Source organism: Neophocaena asiaeorientalis, unplaced genomic scaffold, assembly GCF_003031525.2.
Source record: "Neophocaena asiaeorientalis asiaeorientalis breed wild unplaced genomic scaffold, Neophocaena_asiaeorientalis_V1.1 scaffold114, whole genome shotgun sequence".
Taxonomy (NCBI): Eukaryota; Metazoa; Chordata; class Mammalia; order Artiodactyla; family Phocoenidae; genus Neophocaena; species Neophocaena asiaeorientalis.
The window spans coordinates 5,023,207-5,040,714 of record NW_020173116.1 but is presented as its reverse complement, the minus strand read 5'-3'; the positions used below and the strand labels follow the sequence as shown (position 1 = coordinate 5,040,714).

The 17,508-nt window shown below is 42.2% G+C and overlaps 1 protein-coding gene across 1 annotated transcript in view; it reads right to left on the bottom strand.

Annotated features, from left to right (window-relative positions):
- Nucleotides 1-4: 4 nt before the first annotated feature.
- CKAP2L (cytoskeleton associated protein 2L) overlaps nt 5-17,508 on the bottom strand; it is a 31,697-nt gene continuing 14,193 nt past the window's right edge. The window contains exons 5-9 of the mRNA XM_024744051.1: nt 16,319-16,526; nt 11,113-11,268; nt 5,505-5,568; nt 3,685-3,874; nt 5-2,261 (exon numbers count right to left, since the gene is read on the bottom strand). Coding sequence (XP_024599819.1) covers nt 2,036-2,261; nt 3,685-3,874; nt 5,505-5,568; nt 11,113-11,268; nt 16,319-16,526 — 844 coding nt within the window. The 3' untranslated portion in view covers nt 5-2,035. The remainder of the gene's footprint in view (nt 2,262-3,684; nt 3,875-5,504; nt 5,569-11,112; nt 11,269-16,318; nt 16,527-17,508) is intronic.

Below are 17,508 nucleotides of genomic sequence, written 5' to 3'. Positions count from 1 at the left end.
CTGCCGAGGCCCATATCTCCCCTGCAATTCCCTATGAATCTTCCTCCCAAGTGATTAAGGGCCTGCTTCTTACCTTCCCTCTCTCCCTCCCTCCTGCTCCAGGTATCTAGGAACAGCTATTTACTAAACAAGAGGGTTACTAAGAATCTACAAAGAGCTCCAGAATCACGGTGCTGTTTTCTGTAGTTGCTATACCATCCCCATCACTTCCACATCCTTTTATATCCTGAAGATGCTACTTAGTCCAATCAGGCTGTTTAAAACCTCCAATTTGTCAGTTTGAAATCTACGCGTTATTCAGTGCCAGTGGTTCAGCCGACATTGTTAGTACCCAGGGTGGTACTGTGGGAAGTCCTGCTGGGAACTGGCAATAGCGAAGGTGTTCTTTTGAGAACTGAGCTGTGATACTGAGACGATGTTCTGAGGAGAGAGAGACGTAAAATCACCATAGACAGCTGATTCCCAGTCTGGGTGGAGGGATGGGCATTAGGTGGCAGGGATGAACCGTCTGAAGCCAAAGAACAGGTAATGCACAAAGGACAGCAGCGCAGGCCCAATCAGAGGACTGGTCCGTGGACATGAGATGAGTGCCTGAGGTCTGAGGCAAGGGCGTTCCTAACCAGGAGGTACGTGCTTCAGGCTCTTTCTGTCTCGTGATTTTGAATATTTGATTTCCCCAAGTCCCATTTTCAGCTTCCAGGACTTCTAAGCAACCCCCTCGGGCATTATTTGGCTTTAGAGGTAAAGTGAGTCTGTCTAAAGGGAAGGGAACGCCTAGCTGTGTGGATTCCTGCATTGTGGTTGTGGTGACAATCTATTTCTCATCAAAAGTTAGTCTATCAGCATTATGGTTTTATACCTCAGCTTTATGAACCTCGATTTTATAAATCAGACTTAGAGAGATGGATCTGCTTCCCTCACAATGGAAAAATCCACATGAAGGTGAGTTCTCCAGGGTAGTGGGTGTTCCCTGTGAGGTCTCTTGGGATAGCCTATTGGCGTTCCCCAGACAAACCCCTAATTCTCTAGGCCAAGCCACCACCACTGTTTTCTGTAATAAATATGATAAATGAATAAAATTGCTTTTTAGATGATACATAAATATTAAGAAAACTAAAATCTAAAATACATTGACTAGGTTTTCCTATACATTATATTTACACGATTCTGATTTTACCTTTCCACAAGCAGTTGCCCAGGAGGAAGGAAAGGCGACCTATGATAGTCTCTGGGGCTCAGATGTCTTCTCAGGCCAGGTGTCCCCTAGCAGAGCAAAGAATTGAAGAGGCAAGGGTCCTTTCCCCACCCCTGTCTGCTGCTCCCTTTTGTTTTTATTTGAAGCATTTCTCAATGACAAATGCAAAATTAGGTTTGAATATAAAAAGCTAGATGACCACCCCAGTGCAGGATTGTGTATCATTAAGGAGGCCAGGCCCAGAAAGGATGTGAATTACCTCTCATCTCCAGGGATCTGTGACAGAAGTCAAAGATCACACATAAAAGTCATCTGTGATCTCTGAGCGAAAGGCACAGCCAGCATAAACTCAGCTGCAGAATGAGAGGATCTGACCAGATGGTCTGTCACGTCCCACCTAGCGGGGAAGGCTAGTTTCTACACTCAGATCTTCCATGCTGGAAGGACTTGCCCTCTCTGCTAAGGTGGATGCAGGAAGGAAAGTCTATCATATTGTGGAATTGATCTCCTGATATAAAAAATAACTATGTTGGGATTAAGGTAGGTCAATAAAATTCAAATTGTTACCATACCTGTGGGGTAAGTTAATTTTCAAAGTTTGAAACTTATGTGTGCTGTAAAGCTGTGGCAAACTACAGTCTTAAATAACCAGACTTTCCCATGGGGGTGTAAAATCTGAGAGTAAGCCCAGGGAATTACTTTCCAGGCCCTGGGGCCCACAGTCTGCATCCACGATGCCCCTCTATTACACAGTTTCCCCCAGGCCACCTAGGTAAGTGCATTTCTTGTCTTGTGGAGGCTCTGAAATGTCTCTCTGTTTTAAAAAAAAAAATCAAGAAATTACGACTCAAGGACTTGAAACCCTAATGTTACCGGCAAAGCCTCATTTTTGCGGAATATAAAACACTCTGTCTCTTCCACTTCTAACAGTTCGTTGAGAGAAGCCACCACTAGGTCATGTTCCTGCAGCATTTCCGGGTAGCGGGACACTGCTCGCTCGATCCTGGCTGAACGCCGTACAGGAGTGATAAGCTTCATGTCTTGCACTTCCGGCATTCCGTTTATTCTGAGAGACAGCAAGAGATGCATTCAAAACCTTCTAACTTCTTTCAAAATTCTACTTGTTAGCCTTTATTTTTTTCTTATTCCCTAATAAAACACAAGAGAAATGTCTATAGTAGCTCTCGTCCTAAGGTGGACTTGCCCTCATTGTCAGAATGAACTGGGTGGTGTCCATCTGCTCTCAGATGGTGTCAGCACAGGGATTTAATTGAATGAATTGTTAAGTGTGCTTTTATTTGAAGTCAGCTACTTGGCAGTTGGTGTTTGTTTATTCCATAAACTTTCAAAGAGCTGACACGTTTTGATGAAATTGGGCCTAACACCAAATGAGGCTGGACTAATGAATTCTAAGATTCTTTCTAGCTTTGACAGTAAATTATTCAAAAAACATCTTTTAAGATGGTGGACCAAACCACAAATTGAAACTGGAACAAGTCAGGCATCTTCCTGGTAAACCTGAATGCATTCCAGTCACAGGCAGCCTGGAGGGTACGTTGCAGAGACCTTTCCAGGCAGTGAATCCTGGTCACACATCACAAAACCACGGATTACATTAGCCTCACAAAACTCGTGGCCAGTCTGCTGAAAACGCTCATCATCAATTCCAGAGACAGTAAGAGGTGGTCTTCACGTCAGCTGCCTGCTTTCATCCACCCACGAGCTGACTACAGTGGGGAAATGACAGGTCTGAGACAGGAGTTTAGACTGGAAGAGGCCCAGCTGTGCTTTCCAGAGAACGAAGATACAGAACTGTGGTCTTAGTGCTTTTGTTTGGAATTTTCCTTTCAAGAGCACGAACAGAGACTGATGTTACACTAATGTTTTAGAAAATGACATCGATACGGACACAGTTCCTTAAATTACTATGGATTCTTAAACTTACACTTGTCTCAAAACCAAACACTTCTGATACTGTGCGTAGTCTCTAACTAGCACGTGCCTGGCCGCCTCCCTGTTCTTACAGGGCTATTCACAGCTCCCTCCTTCCCACAGCTCCAGAGGTTGCCTGCTTGGCAGTTTGCTCCTGCCCCCCAGGACTGGCTGGAAAGGTGGGTGGGATCTGCAAGTGCAGCACAAATGAGGGTGAAGAGGGAGGACCAATGCCAGGAGGGAGGGGTGACTCCACTCCAGCAGCCCTCCTGACTCTGGCAGCTCCTTCCTCATTGCAGGTCACGTCTCCTTGGGGGTGGTGCGAGGGGGGATGGCGTGTGTACTGAGAAAGGACACAGGTCTTCCTGGCACTGGTTCCAACCCTCCCCTCACCCTCAGCTCCTTCCCTTAACACCAAAGATGGATTAGACCACCTGGTCCTCATATGAGGCAGAAGGTATCACTAATCTGATGGTATCCTGGATCTGTGGAGGAGAAATTGAGAACTGGACTTGAATTAGACCTGTGAACACAAGCCTGCTTTAGAGTTTGCTTACCTAGGGATCGGGGCGATCTGTAATTTGATACCAGGATGATTATCCTGTCCTGACTTGGTTATTTGGGGTGTTGCTGAAACCTGTTCCCTCTCTTTTGGAGAAAGACAAGACGTCCCAGACTCCATCTTCTTGGCCAGCATTTCTATTGATGTTATATTAGTTTCAGCAGCTAAAGAGTCAGAGGTAATTCCTGTGTATACAAAGAATAGAAAAGAAAAGATTTAGCAATTTAATACTGAAGCTAAAAAGTCAATAAAATGAAATAGCAGTTATCTACAATGATTTCTCAGTGATCCTTATGGATTCCGTATACTCAATAAAGAGTAACTGATTTGGAGTGGGACTTATGACTAGTTTTTCCTGCTACATCAGGCCATCCTCCTAACCAGCCCTCCAGGCAGCCTTGGGGCCTGTGAGAATGGACCCCTGCTACCCTTTCAACATTGTGAACACATCCCCAATCTCTCATTCACTCTTGAGGGAGCTCCCTTAGTGACTAATCACTGGCCTCTTCTTGCCCTTACATCACACCTTGGATCAATTTTTCTGACTAATTAGAGTTAATTCACTTGACCTTCTGATCCCTCCCTACCCAGGTGAGACCATATGGCTATCACCTTGGACTGTAGGTGAAAAAATGTCTTGTGTTGACACAATTTGCATGATAGCCCAACCATAACAACCAAAATTAAGGGAAGGAAATCAGGCTGAGACAGACAGATACTGTGGCTGGAGGCTGAGACCCCAAGAGAGGCCAACAGGGGCCAAGAGGTGGGAAAGGCATGGATTCCTGTCTCCTCTTTTTATCCCTTTGAAGAACACTGCCACACATTATAAACAAACACCTGAATCGTAGCACCATTCTCAGCAAGAGGACCACTGAGTACAGGTACTCTACAACCTTATTCCCAAAAGTAATGGGCTAGTTGGCTGTAATTCCTCATGACGTGATTGTTCCCCAAAGGTCAATCTACCCCTTTGTTTTTATTTGGCTGCGTGGCACGCATGGGATCTTAGTTCTCCGACCAGGGATTGAACCCAGGCCCTTGGCAGTGAGAGCGCGGAGTCTTACCCACTGGACCGCCAGGCAATTCCCTAAACCTACACTTAAAGGAAAAAGATTTGTCACCTTCTAAGATTATAAAAATAATCCATTTTATTTTCTCAAGGTAGCTTTTTTTTCCCCATTCATATAACAAATATTATAATTAACGTGTCACTCACTGTATTTGGCACATTTTTCATAGAAGAGTTCTCTAAAGGTTCTGGCCAATGACAGTAATGGCGAATTAAGTGAAATGATTCCTGAGATGGGTATGATTTAAAGGTATAACATGAATTTGGGTGTATACGTGTTGGTGGGCTTGTTATGATGAAACATGTAACTTAAACCAAAGCACCTCTCCCATTTGCCTCAGTCTCTTCTGGTAAAGAGTCACTTGCTGGGCTTCCCTGGTGGCACAGTGGTTGAGAGTCCGCCTGTCGATGTGGGGGACGTGGGTTTCCCAAAAAAAAAAAAAAAAAAAAAAAAGTCACTTGCCTTCTCCTCTCACCTTCTCTCCAGGGAAGCAAGACACCCTAGTCTAGGCTGCTCTGGTGGAAACCTTTGTTTGGTGTTGGGCAGTATATTTACTTGTAATAATAGAATAGAAATGAATCAGCTGATGATGAAGGCCAAAAGGGCAGGCCATGGAAACCAAGAAGCAAGAGGCATTTCAGGGGACTTACAATTACAATTCTTTTTTTACCCGCTATGTGTTCCTCAATGACTTCTACTTGAGTGGCTGGAGGGAATGAATTTAAATACAAAACAGTAGTACCTTCTGTGGTTCTGTCTGGGTCTTGCAAAATATTAAGGACAACTTTCCGCACCTCTTGTATTGGCTGGAAGGAAGAAAATACATGAACAGTAGTAAAAACATTCATGGAAAAAAGTGATCTAAGGAACTTACGAGGTTGTTCAACATCAAATAGACTTTTTATAACAAAAACATTTCCCTTTTTATCTCTTGTCTAACTATAAATAACATTTAAAAGGTTTCAGTTCTAGCTTTATGGGAAAAATAAAGGAACAAAGAAAATGTTGGTTAAATGCTGGCATGCTTGACTTTTTTTTTTTTACACAAAATTGCAGATTTTATATGAAATCACACCAAGAGATACACATTAAACTCAATAAAGTTAACTGTGGGAGGAAGAGAATGATAGTTGGCTACAGGAATAAAAGAATAGATAAAATGAGAGGCTTTGCATAGAACAACCATGACGATGTGTCATGAACGTGAAATATGATCAGACCTCCGACACTTTGAGAGGTAAATAGGTACCTCTTATTTTTGCATGGGGGCTCACATTCTCAGAGGGCTAAGACTAGTACGTATGTGGACAATGTGAAATCTCTTCACGTCCATCCTGGGCATAGAAGTCTGGATATGGCAAAAGCCAGACAAGTCCATTTTGTGGATGCATACCATACTGTAGTCCAAAAGTTAAATCTAGTCTGTGTTTGGGGTGCTGACCCTTAGCAGGCTGGACAAGTCCATTCTATGGATGACATATTTAGAGTCTCGGAGGGCAAACTAACCCATTCCTTTTTTTTTTTTTTTGCGGTACGCGGGCCTCTCACTGCTGTGGCCCCTCCCGTTGCGGAGCACATGGTCCGGACATGCAGGCTCCGCGGCCACGGCTCACGGGCCCAGCCGCTCCGCGGCATGCGGGATCCTCCCGGACCGGGGCACGAACCCGTCCCCCGCATCGGCAGGCGGACTCTCAACCACTGCACCACCACGGAAGCCCCCATTCTTTCTTGCTGGCGAGTTCAGAAACGAAAAGTCTGTCAAATCCATTCATTGGAAAGGTAGCTCACACACTCAGAAGGCTGAACAAGAACAAACCGTGGGGAGTGGGCTCAGACACTCTTTGCTTTGGATAAGTGTATTGATGTATTGTGGAAGTCCTTTCTGGGGATCAAGGGTTCAGCAACTCTGAGCGACAGCAAATAATCGTTCTGTTGGATTGGGATTTACTCCCTCTGTGGACTGAAGCATCCTCTTCCGCGGAAGGCACCTCCGACGGTCTGCTGGTGGGGATTTGAGAAACTGGCTTCAGGAGGGCTTTAGCAGGAGTCTTCCCGCGCGGTGCCCTTCCCAGTCTCTCGGCTTCTTGGCGGTAGCTGCCTCTTTGGCCTTTTTACTTAATTGCCAGGTAAGCAGCGTGCATCTTGCGGAGCGACCACTCCTCGCCCCACTGACGTGTGCCACGCAGGGCGAGAGCGAGGTGTGCGAGTGGGGGGAGTGCCGGCTTCTGACACGTAGGCTTGGGCTTCTCTGGGGCGGTGGGTCCCGTGCTCCAAGGTGACACTTTTTGGTTGGTGCGAGGCTGGCGCGCTATATGCGAGTGCGAGGAATGCCGGAAGGGGCTGGCGGCGTGGGTGGTGGCAGTGACCGTGACACAGGAGACCTGGGTGGGGTGGGGTGTTTGCTCATGTGGCCACCGCCATCTTGTTTTTGGCATGCTTGACTTTAATGAAGAGATGTATTTATGGAAAGTTGTCTATAATAAAATTTCTCTAAATCAATTTTCTTATTGACTTATATAATCCCACTGAAGATGTGTTCCCACATAAAGATTCTGATCCAAAGATGTAAAGCGAGCCATACTGAAAATTTGGCATATGTTTTTAGTGTTGTCTTAACTGAATTTTTGTTTTTATTATAAAAGTCATGTATCTTTTTTATTTATTTATTTTTGGCTGCATTGGGTCTTTGTTGCTGTGCACGGGCTTTCTCTACTTGTGGCAAGCAGGGGCTACTCTTCATGGTGGTGTGTGGGCTTCTCATTGCGGTGGCTTCTCTTGTTGCGGAGCACGGGCTCTAGGTGCATGGGCTTCAGTAGTTGTGGCGCACAGGCTCTAGAGCGCAGGCTCAGCAATTGTGGCGCACGGGCTTCGTTGCTCCACAGCATGTGGGATCTTCCCGGACCACGGCTCGAACCGTGTCCCCTGCATTGGCAGGCGGATTCTTAACCACTGCGCCACCAGGGAAGCCCAAAAGTCATATATCTTATTACAGAAAACTGAACAATAGGTCAAATTTGAAAAGGAAAACCACCCATAATCCCATCATCTAAATATAACCTTTAGTTGGCATTCTGGGCAATTTCCCCCCAACCTTCCCTTTCTTCTTTTATTTGGTAAAATAACATAAAAAACAATAAAAAAACCTATTATAGAATAGTAGTTTTCTGATAAAATTATCTGAGATAGCCATCCTTTTTAAAGCATGTTAACCAGGCTATGAAGCAGAACATCATAAATGAATTGTACGTTCTCATAGGAACATAATATTTGGAGCCTGGTCTTCCTGACCTGGAACTCTGTATCAAGTAAATAACAGATACAAACTGACAACAGAGCATAAAAGCAAAGCTATCTATACATTTTTACAAAATCTAAAAGGCTGTAAACTTAAGAAATGGGAATAAATGTACAGAATATACTGCAAAAGGTCTTAATTATATAAAACAGTCATCAAGTGTATTTTATATTTTCACAGGCTTCTAGCTAAAGATGATGCATTGAGTACACATTTCTTTTTTTTTTTTACACATTTATTTCTAATCACTCTTGAAACTCTACTGAAATTATACTTAAGGGATTAAAAAGGAGGCAGTAACCACAGGGAATAGAAGAAACAGCAACAAGACTTTGGAAGCTCAAATGTGGAAGGAACAGGTAAGCAGTTTGACCAACTTGAAAGAGCCAAATTCTAAGCTGGCAGTGTGGCTAAGAAAGAACCTGATTCAACCCCAGAGCCCCTGAAAGGCTGAGGAATGGATGGAGGGGTCAAAATCAGGAGGGCTCTTGAGCATCTGTCGAAAAGCAGTCAGACCTGGGAATTCCCTGGCGGTCCAGTGGTTAGGACTCGGCGCTTTCAGGGCCACAGCCCTGGTTCAATCCCTGGCTGGGGAACGAAGATCCCGCAAGCTGCGTGGCTTGGGAAGTAAGCAAGTAAATAAATAAATACGGTCAGACCTCCAAATCCACCCTGCATCCCTAAACTCCATGCAGCCCGGTGACTGTGCCCCTCCCACCTTCATCCAAACAGGACACTGGGCATGTATCCTCCAAGTCTCTGGGGGATATCATGCAAGATTGAGGGTGGGAGTGCCTACTGAAAAAAGGGATAAATGAAAGTTTCCACGCTGAAGGTTGAGACACCCAGCTCTCTCCTCCCCCATAACACCTGGTAGCCTGGCTTCTAGTTCCTGGGAAGAAGACTGGATGAGGCTTCTTCAGAGAATATGACCAGTCTTAGAAGGAAGACCTGAAGACACTGATATTGAGGGTTCTTCAGTCAACTGACTCAGCCAAATCACCCTATGGTAAAGCCTCATCTGTGTCCAGAGTTTTTAACAAGCTTTTTAAAATCCACCTCTTATATTGAAACAGCCCAGTTTCACTGGCATCTGAGTAAAGCATTTAATGAACAATAGAGAACAACCCCCTACCCACCAAAAAAAAAAAAAATGGTGAGAGAAGAAAAGTATTGGAGAAGAATCAGGCAATGCAGGAAGAAACGGGAATCTGAGGGTTTTGGTGAAAGGAGATCCCAGAATGACAGGCAATAAAGACAGGGGTAAAGAACAACCTGTTGAGCCTGGAACAGATTAAGAAGGGTCTGGGAGAAAAGTCTCTGAGAAAAAGAAATCAACAGAATATCGAATGTTTTGAAAGTATGGAGAAATTTAGATAATTATAGAAGAGTATGGGAATTAATTATATAATAAATACTCAGAAAACTAAGCAAAGGGAAAACAAGAAAATAATTTCAGGAAAATTATGAAACCATACTTGAAAGGCAAAGTAATCACAGTGTATACCACATGGCTCAATGCATATTTCTCACATAGTCAATAACAATGTGAACACTGAATAGTGACCAGAGTTTCCATATGACTCTAATGGAAATATGGAGGACAGTAAAAGTCTGCAGGGGTGATAGGGGTGTCTATGTGTGTGTGTTGGGGATCTGTGTGGGTGTGTGTGAGAAAGAAGGTTAGATCCTCATCCTGTATAGCTGGACGTCTACAAATCATGTCTATAGAGAGAAAAATCAAGAAATAGTAATATAAGCATGTTATCTGAAACTATCAAGGTAACAAAATACTCAGTTTGCTCTGGGAAGTGGGAAGTAGGAAATGGGAAGGGAGGGAATCAGGCCTTATGGAACAGACCGTATCAAATTATTTATTTATTTATTTATTTATTTATTTTTTTGCGGTACGTGGGCCTCTCACTGTTGTGGCCTCTCCCGTTGCAGAGCACAGGCTCTGGACGCGCAGGCTCAGCGGCCATGGCTCACGGGCCCAGCCGCTCCGCGGCATGTGGGATCCTCCCAGACCGGGGCACGAACCCGTGTCCCCTGCATCGGCAGGCGGACTCGCAACCACTGCGCCACCAGGGAAGCCCTCAAATTATTTATTTAAACTATGTCCATGGACAAGTCTGATTCTGAACAATCATGGAAAAGGTATGGTAGAATATATGATGACATGGAAAGTGATATTATAGGGAAAAGAGTTATGAAACTATTTAATGCAGTCTGTGTTAAAAAAATTATATATAGGGCTTCCCTGGTGGTGTAGTGGTTAAGAATCCGCCTGCCAATGCAGGGGACACGGGTTCTATCCCTGGCCCGGGAAGATCCCACATGCCACGGAGCAACTAAGCCCGTGCACCACAACTGCTGAGCCCGTGCTCTAGAGCCTGTGCTCTAGAGTCTGCGAGCCACAACTACTGAAGCCCGTGCGCCTAGAGCCCGTGCACCGCAACAAGAGAAACCACTGCAATGAGAAGCCCATGCACCGCAACGAAGAGTAGCCCCTGCTCGCCGCAACTAGGGAAAAGCCCACGTGCAGCAACGAAGAGCCAACACAGCCAAAAATAAAAAAAAATTTATTAAAATAAATTATATATAGACAGTGGTTTTACTAGGTTTTAGGATTAAAAGTTATTTCATAAAATAGCCCTGAATTATTGATCTATGGACATTGATGTGTTGGGTTTAATATATTTTTAGGTTCTTTAGGTGAGGTATGACTTTTGTAGTATTGGCTATTGATGTTACATTATAATTTTCTATGCTATTACTTTTCACAAGTGCTTATTTCTACAATGAGTGTAAAGTGAGACATTCGCTTGCCAAGAAAGTGATTCTATTGGTTTACATGTAACACTATATTCTACAAAATAAATATTTTAATTAAAATGTTCATAAAGGACATATTGTACTTCATATTTTGCATATAATTTTATGAAGTGAATTAGAAGCTTCAACGTTACATTACATAGCCGCCATTTTGCAAACAACAGAGAAGTCATATTAAAGAGAAGTTTTAAGAAGTCACCCACTCAAGGTAGATACTTACTCTGGCCCCGTTTCTAATGGCCTCTTCATATAGCCCAATAACATCAAAGGTGCCTTTACTTGCCAACAGCTTGGCTTTGCAGATCCAGAATTGAGCAAATTTTTCAGCCTCAGGAATACTGGACAAAATGGCACCTATTTCATTAGAATGTACACCCTGGAAAAGAGAAAAATACCCGGAGGTGATTATTACTGTCTTGCTGTTATTCTCTCCTAATATTTATCATAGAAGGTATGCAGAAATCAGTCTGATCAATATTTTTTTGAATTAAAAAAATTGAATTTTATTGAAGTAGTTTATATAAAATGCACCCATTTAAATAGCATGTTTTGATGAATTTTGACACTGATCATTAAATTTCAAATTAAGAGACCAAATAGAAAAATATTGATCATAGTTGAAAGTAAGAAATATGTTCTCCATTTTTATGCAAAACCAAAACCAAACCAAACCAAACCCTGGAGTAATCAGCCATTCATGTATTTCTTACACATTCATAATAATGTGAACACTGAATGGTGACCAGAATTTCCGCTTGACCCTAACAGAAGAATGAAGGATGGCAAAGGTATGCAAGGGTCATGGGTGTATATGTGTGAGTGCTGGGGATCCACACAGGTGTATATAGAGATAAAGAGGGTTAAATCCCACAAGAAGGAACTTTAAAATGGCTTCCCTGGTTTGGTTCCCTTCTGCCTTGTACCAAGAGCAGCGCGGTGGCCTGGACCAGGAGGAATATGAAGAGCCACATGGCCAGAAACCCAGGCACCGGCACACTCAGCCAAGCAGCACCTCCTGCTTCTCCTGAGACGGGAAAGACACAAGGGTAAGCTCACAGTCAAGAATCACGAATGTTTGAGGAAACCAACACTACGTGAAAGAGGCATAAAACTCAAGGACCAGAAGAATGAACACTGGAGCAAACAGCTGAGGGAGCAAAGAGAAATACATTTTAAGAGTACTGTAGTCAGGACAGGAATAAAGACGCAGAAGTAGAGAATGGACTTGGGGACACGGGGAGGGGGAGGGTAAGCTGGGACAAAGTGAGAGAGTGGCATGGACTTATATATACTACCAAGGGTAAAATAGATAGCTAGTGGGAAGCAGCTGCACAGCACAGGGAGATCAGCTCAGTGCTTTGTGACCACCTAAGGGTGAGGGTGGGATAGGGAGGGTGGGAGGGAGACGCAAGAGCGAGGAGATACGGGGATATACGTATATGTATAGCTGATTCACTTTGCTATAAAGCAGAAACAAACACACCACTGTAAAGCAATTATACTCCAATAAAGATGTTAAAAAAACAAACAAACCTGTAGTCAGTATCTTCAGAGTGATAAGAGAATACTGCCATCATAAAACTAGAACGAATGCTATGAAAAAGAATCAACAGAAAGGCAGAACAGTGGCATGGACCCTGCTGAAGAATAAATCAGTGCGCTGAAAATTTGGCTGTGGAATTCTCCCAGAACCCAGTGCGACAGAACAAAGAAATGAAGAGTGTAAAAGAAAAGTTAAGAGTTCTGGAGGATACATACATCTATTACTCAAGAATTCCAATATCCATGTAATAGAATTTCTAGAAGAAAAAGTAGAGAAAGAACAAAGCAGAACATACACTCAAAGCAGTTGTAGAAGAAAATTCCCAAGGGCTGAACAAAGAAACAAGTGTTCAGACTGCAAGGTCCTCAGAGAGCTAAGCAAGATGGATGAAAAAAGACCCATACTTAGAAAACCAAGGAGGGAATTCCCTGGTGGTCCAGTGGTTAGGACTCCATGCTTCCACTGCAGGGGGCGTGGGTTTGATCCCTGGTCGGGGAACTAAGGGCCTGCAAGCTGCATGGTAGGGCCAGTTACAAAAAAAAAAAAAAAAAAAAAAAGGGATAAAAGGAAAATCTTAAATCCTTCCAGAAGGGAAAAAAAGGATTACCTATACAGGAATGAGAATTAGATTGACATGAGACTTTAATAAATCAACAATTCCAGGTGTAAGAAAGAAAATGAAAGAGTAACTTCAAATTTTCCAGGGAAGATCATGTGAATTTAGAAATTTCCCCCAGCCAAACTATGAATCCAGCAGGAGGGTGAAATAATGACATTTTTACAAGCATAACAACTCAGAAAGTTTACCATTCAAAAACACAGAGTTACTAGTGAACAAACTTTAGAATTCAAGTGGAAGACTTGAAACAAAAGTAACCACGAGAAGAATATATAACTTGCATACTATGTTTGAACTCACACTTACCACTTTCTTTTGTGATTTCAATTTATATGCTTTCGTTATGAAATAAAGAAAACTGGATAAAGAGATGAGGGAAAATAAACCAAAAATATTCACGTAAATTGAATTACAAAATAGAACGGCAGAGATAAAGTTAAACATATGCGTAATTATTACAACAGATGTATATGGGCTAAATGCACTTTTTTAAAAGCAGGGAGTTCCAGATTTGGTTAGAGAAATTAAATTGTATGTATCCGTGAGACATACCTTTAAAAATAAAGGAATAGAAAAAAATTTACTAGACAAATTGTAAGAACAACAAAGCAGGTGTGGCAAGATTAATATCAGACAAAAGAAAAATCAAAGCAAGTCATGAATCTTTAGTCCCTAACAACGTAACTTTGAAAAGTAGAAAGTAAATGTTGACAGAAATACAAAATGAAATTATCAATCACAAATCACAGTGCCAGTGACAGGCTCTGGCATCTTTCTTTCAGAGAGCAATGGATACCCATGTAGAATTTTCTGTTCAACAGAGAATACGTATCCTTTTCAAACACTTGTGGAACATTCACCAAGACTGATCAGACGTTAAGACCAGAAAGAAAATTTCAACATTCACCAACCACAATGCAGTATAATTAAAAATTGACACCCAGAAAAAACAAAAACAGAACCCCCCAAAACCCAACACCAACAAAACCAACTACATATCTGGGAGTTAAAAGATACTCTTCTAAGATAACTTTTGGATTAAAGAACTCAAAATGGAAATCTCAAACTAGAAACGAAAATGAGAACATGTCAGTTATTAAGCTATGATCTCTTAGCTCTAAACCCACCTTTTATCCTCTGCTTTGTTGTGCAGAATTCTGTGAATGTGCTGGAATTCTGTAAATCACTTTCTGCTTTGACAGCAGTTCTCTGATGGGCTCGGCCAGTATGGGGCACTAGAGGGAGGTTGCAGGGCTGGAGAAGAGAGGGGACTGCCTCTTTCCCATTTGCTTTCATCACCCCAGCAATGGTCCTTCACTGTGGCAGCAGCAGGTGTTTCCAGCCTCTACCTTTTTACCCTGGCATTCACAGACTCTGCCTCACTGTGCTCCTTCAGAGGCAAAAGCACCAACCGGCTAGCTAGCATCGTTTTCTCAAGGTCTGAATGCCAGCCCTGCAGGGCCCCTCCTCCAGCTCCGGTGGCACCAGCATTGTTAACAGTGTGCCCTCCTTAGAGTTGGAGTCCCACTTCCACCAGGGTTTGTCTCTCCTAGCTGCTAGGTTCTGATATCCCCAACCTCTCTTTGTTCCCCTTTCTTCCTTGAAGGGTCTGCTTCAAGGAAACTCACCTAAGACACTGTGAAACCAACCTTCATATTCCATTCTTTCTATTGAGATACCTTGTGTTTCTGTTTTTCTGACTTGACTCTGATACAAAACATTACCTAGTCAAACATGAAGGATGTGACCAAAGCTAAATTCAGAGGCAAATTGACAGCACTAAAAAATATTTTTAATAAAATAAGAAAGACTGACATAAATGCTCTAAGCTTTCAACTAAAAAAGCTAGAAAAGAAAAATAAACATAAAAATAGATGCAGACACTGATGCAAGAGAAAAAAATAAAACCCAAAAGATGGCCGTTTAAAAAGATGAATAGAGAAATCTTTAGCAAGTCTGATTTAAATAAAAGGCACAGAATTACTAAAATTGGTTCAAGAAATACAAAACCTAAATAGACCAATGACCATGGAAAAAATTGAAAAAACAGAAAATTATCCCCCAAAGTCCAGATGATTTTAGAGGTAAGTTCTTACCAAACCTTCAAAGAACAAAATAATTCTAATGAATCTCAATTGCAAATAAAGTATTTTCAGGGTACAGGAAAAAAGGAAAATACCCAACTCATTTGACAAAGCCAGCATAATACCGATACTAGGAAAACACAAGAAAAGACAACCAAAGAACACACATAAAAATCTGAAATAACTGCAACTCACAAAGCCATATACTTCATTTCTCTACATACCTATACTGTTAAGCAAATGCATAGAAACTGTCTGGCAGGATAATGGGCAGTAGCGGTCACCTCCAGGGAGAAGCCTGGGGTGCGTACCTTGTGTGTGTGCGTGCGCCTGCACGAGTGCTGGGAGTAATTTACTTGTATTATCTGAAATGCTTTTAATAATAAAAATGTATTCAGGTATTTTTTTAATGCAATGAAAACAAGAGAAAGAACAAACAAAGAACTGAAGTTTAATTCCACAAAAGAGAAGTAGTTAATGTTTAACTGAATCTAATGAAAAAACTGCCCAGAGTAGACCTAATTTGAAGGTTTCCTTTTTTTTGCTGATATACAATACTACCAGTCAAAGGACAGAACTGAGTTTGCTTCAGGCAAGGACCTCAGTATAGAAGTCTATCCAGTTATTTTTTAATATATTTTTCCTTCAAGGAATATCCTAAGGATCATACCCTTTGCTTACCATTTACTTTATCCTTATCTGCAAAATCCAAGATACAATTTAGATGCCATTCATAGCTACCTAGAGATGTTAGGATAATCTAATTCTACATGAGGCCTTGCCTTTTGACTTTAGCTTCATATCTAAATGTCAAATGTTTACTCTTTGGACCTCAGTACATGAAGAAGGCAGAGTTCCTTTTGAATCCCTCTGGAGCCAGACTACTCGGGTTAATTTCCCAACTTCTCTGTGCCTCAGCTTCATTTGTAAAGTGAATATCGTAATAGTCATTATGTGACTGTATGAAATAATATAAGTAAAGTGCTTAGAACAGTACCTGGCATACAAGAGTCATTATTTAAGTACATGTTTTTTATTATTACTATCCTTCCTCTCTATTAAAAGGAGGAGCTAAATTTCTGCTTAGACAGAGGTTATCTCCCCTACACTATATTTAACAAAAATGTTTAAAAAACTCTATAAGGTTCAGCAAAGCTGGGAGCTCACTGTTCTCACTCACCCCTTCAATGAGCTGCAGGCATTCTGTCAGAGTGTTGTTAATTTTACTGGAGAGTTCAAGTTGTGCCTTCTTTTCTTCCTCTTCCCTTTCCATACTCTTCCAGAATGAAATATTCATTTCCTCTATTATTTTTCTTTTTGTTTTAAGTTCCATAGGAGGCCGTTTATAGATCCTCCCCTTAGATTTCTGCCATTCTTCCAACTGTTTCCTGTTATACAATTAAAGAGGGGGATGGTTTTAGCGGTCTTTTTTGGTACATGGTTAAGCTTCTAAAGTATGACATGCATAGATTATCACTGAACACCTTCAACTAGAAAGTCAGGAGAATGTTTTAAAAATAATTTACCAATTGGTATTGGAAGCACTGGTTGCCCCCACCCTTCAGAAGGCAGATGCCAGACGGATTAGTTGGATTACAACAGGTGGTTAGCATCTCAATCTTCAAACTCCTTAATTTCCTGTTTATTTTTCAATATTTTTCTCTGAAAATTTTTACCTGAATGCTACTCCTGGCGATTGCTGTCCTAAGACATCCCTCCATCTCTGAGATCATGAACTCAGCACTCCATTTCTCTTATCATGAGCTTCGTATCTGCCACTCAACCAGACTCACCAAACCTGTATTCTGCCCTCAGTAGGGTCGTGGCCACTCAAAGTGACCCACTTTGCCCAGTTCCTTAGCCCTCTCTTACCACACATGACCCCCTCTTCCCCTAACGAGATCAATAATTTCAGGGCTCTCTTCTTAAGCAGCTAGTCTCTGACGGTGCCACGTCCTAATCCTCGCTCTCCCCACACTGTTCACTCTCCGCTCCTGCTCCTAGGCAGTCCATAGGCTACTGCTGAAGGAGGCACCAAGACATGTAGGCCCAAGCATCTGAATGTAGGCTCTTCAGTTTCTTTAAATTACAGCTACATATTAATGACTCACAAACGTACATTTCAGCCCAGATCACTCTCTAGGGTCCCAAACTTTGTAAACTCCAGTGCCTAACTGATAACTTTTATTTGATGTCTGGCAGGCATTTAAAATTTAATTTTGTTCAAAACAAAGCTCTCGAGTTTCACCTCCAAATCTTTTCCCAAACAGCCTTCCCTACATTGGTAAACAGTGCCCCAATCTACCCAGTTGCTAGGGCCTAAAACGAGGAGTTGTCTTGAGTAGTCCTTTCTTTTCCCCACGTCCAACA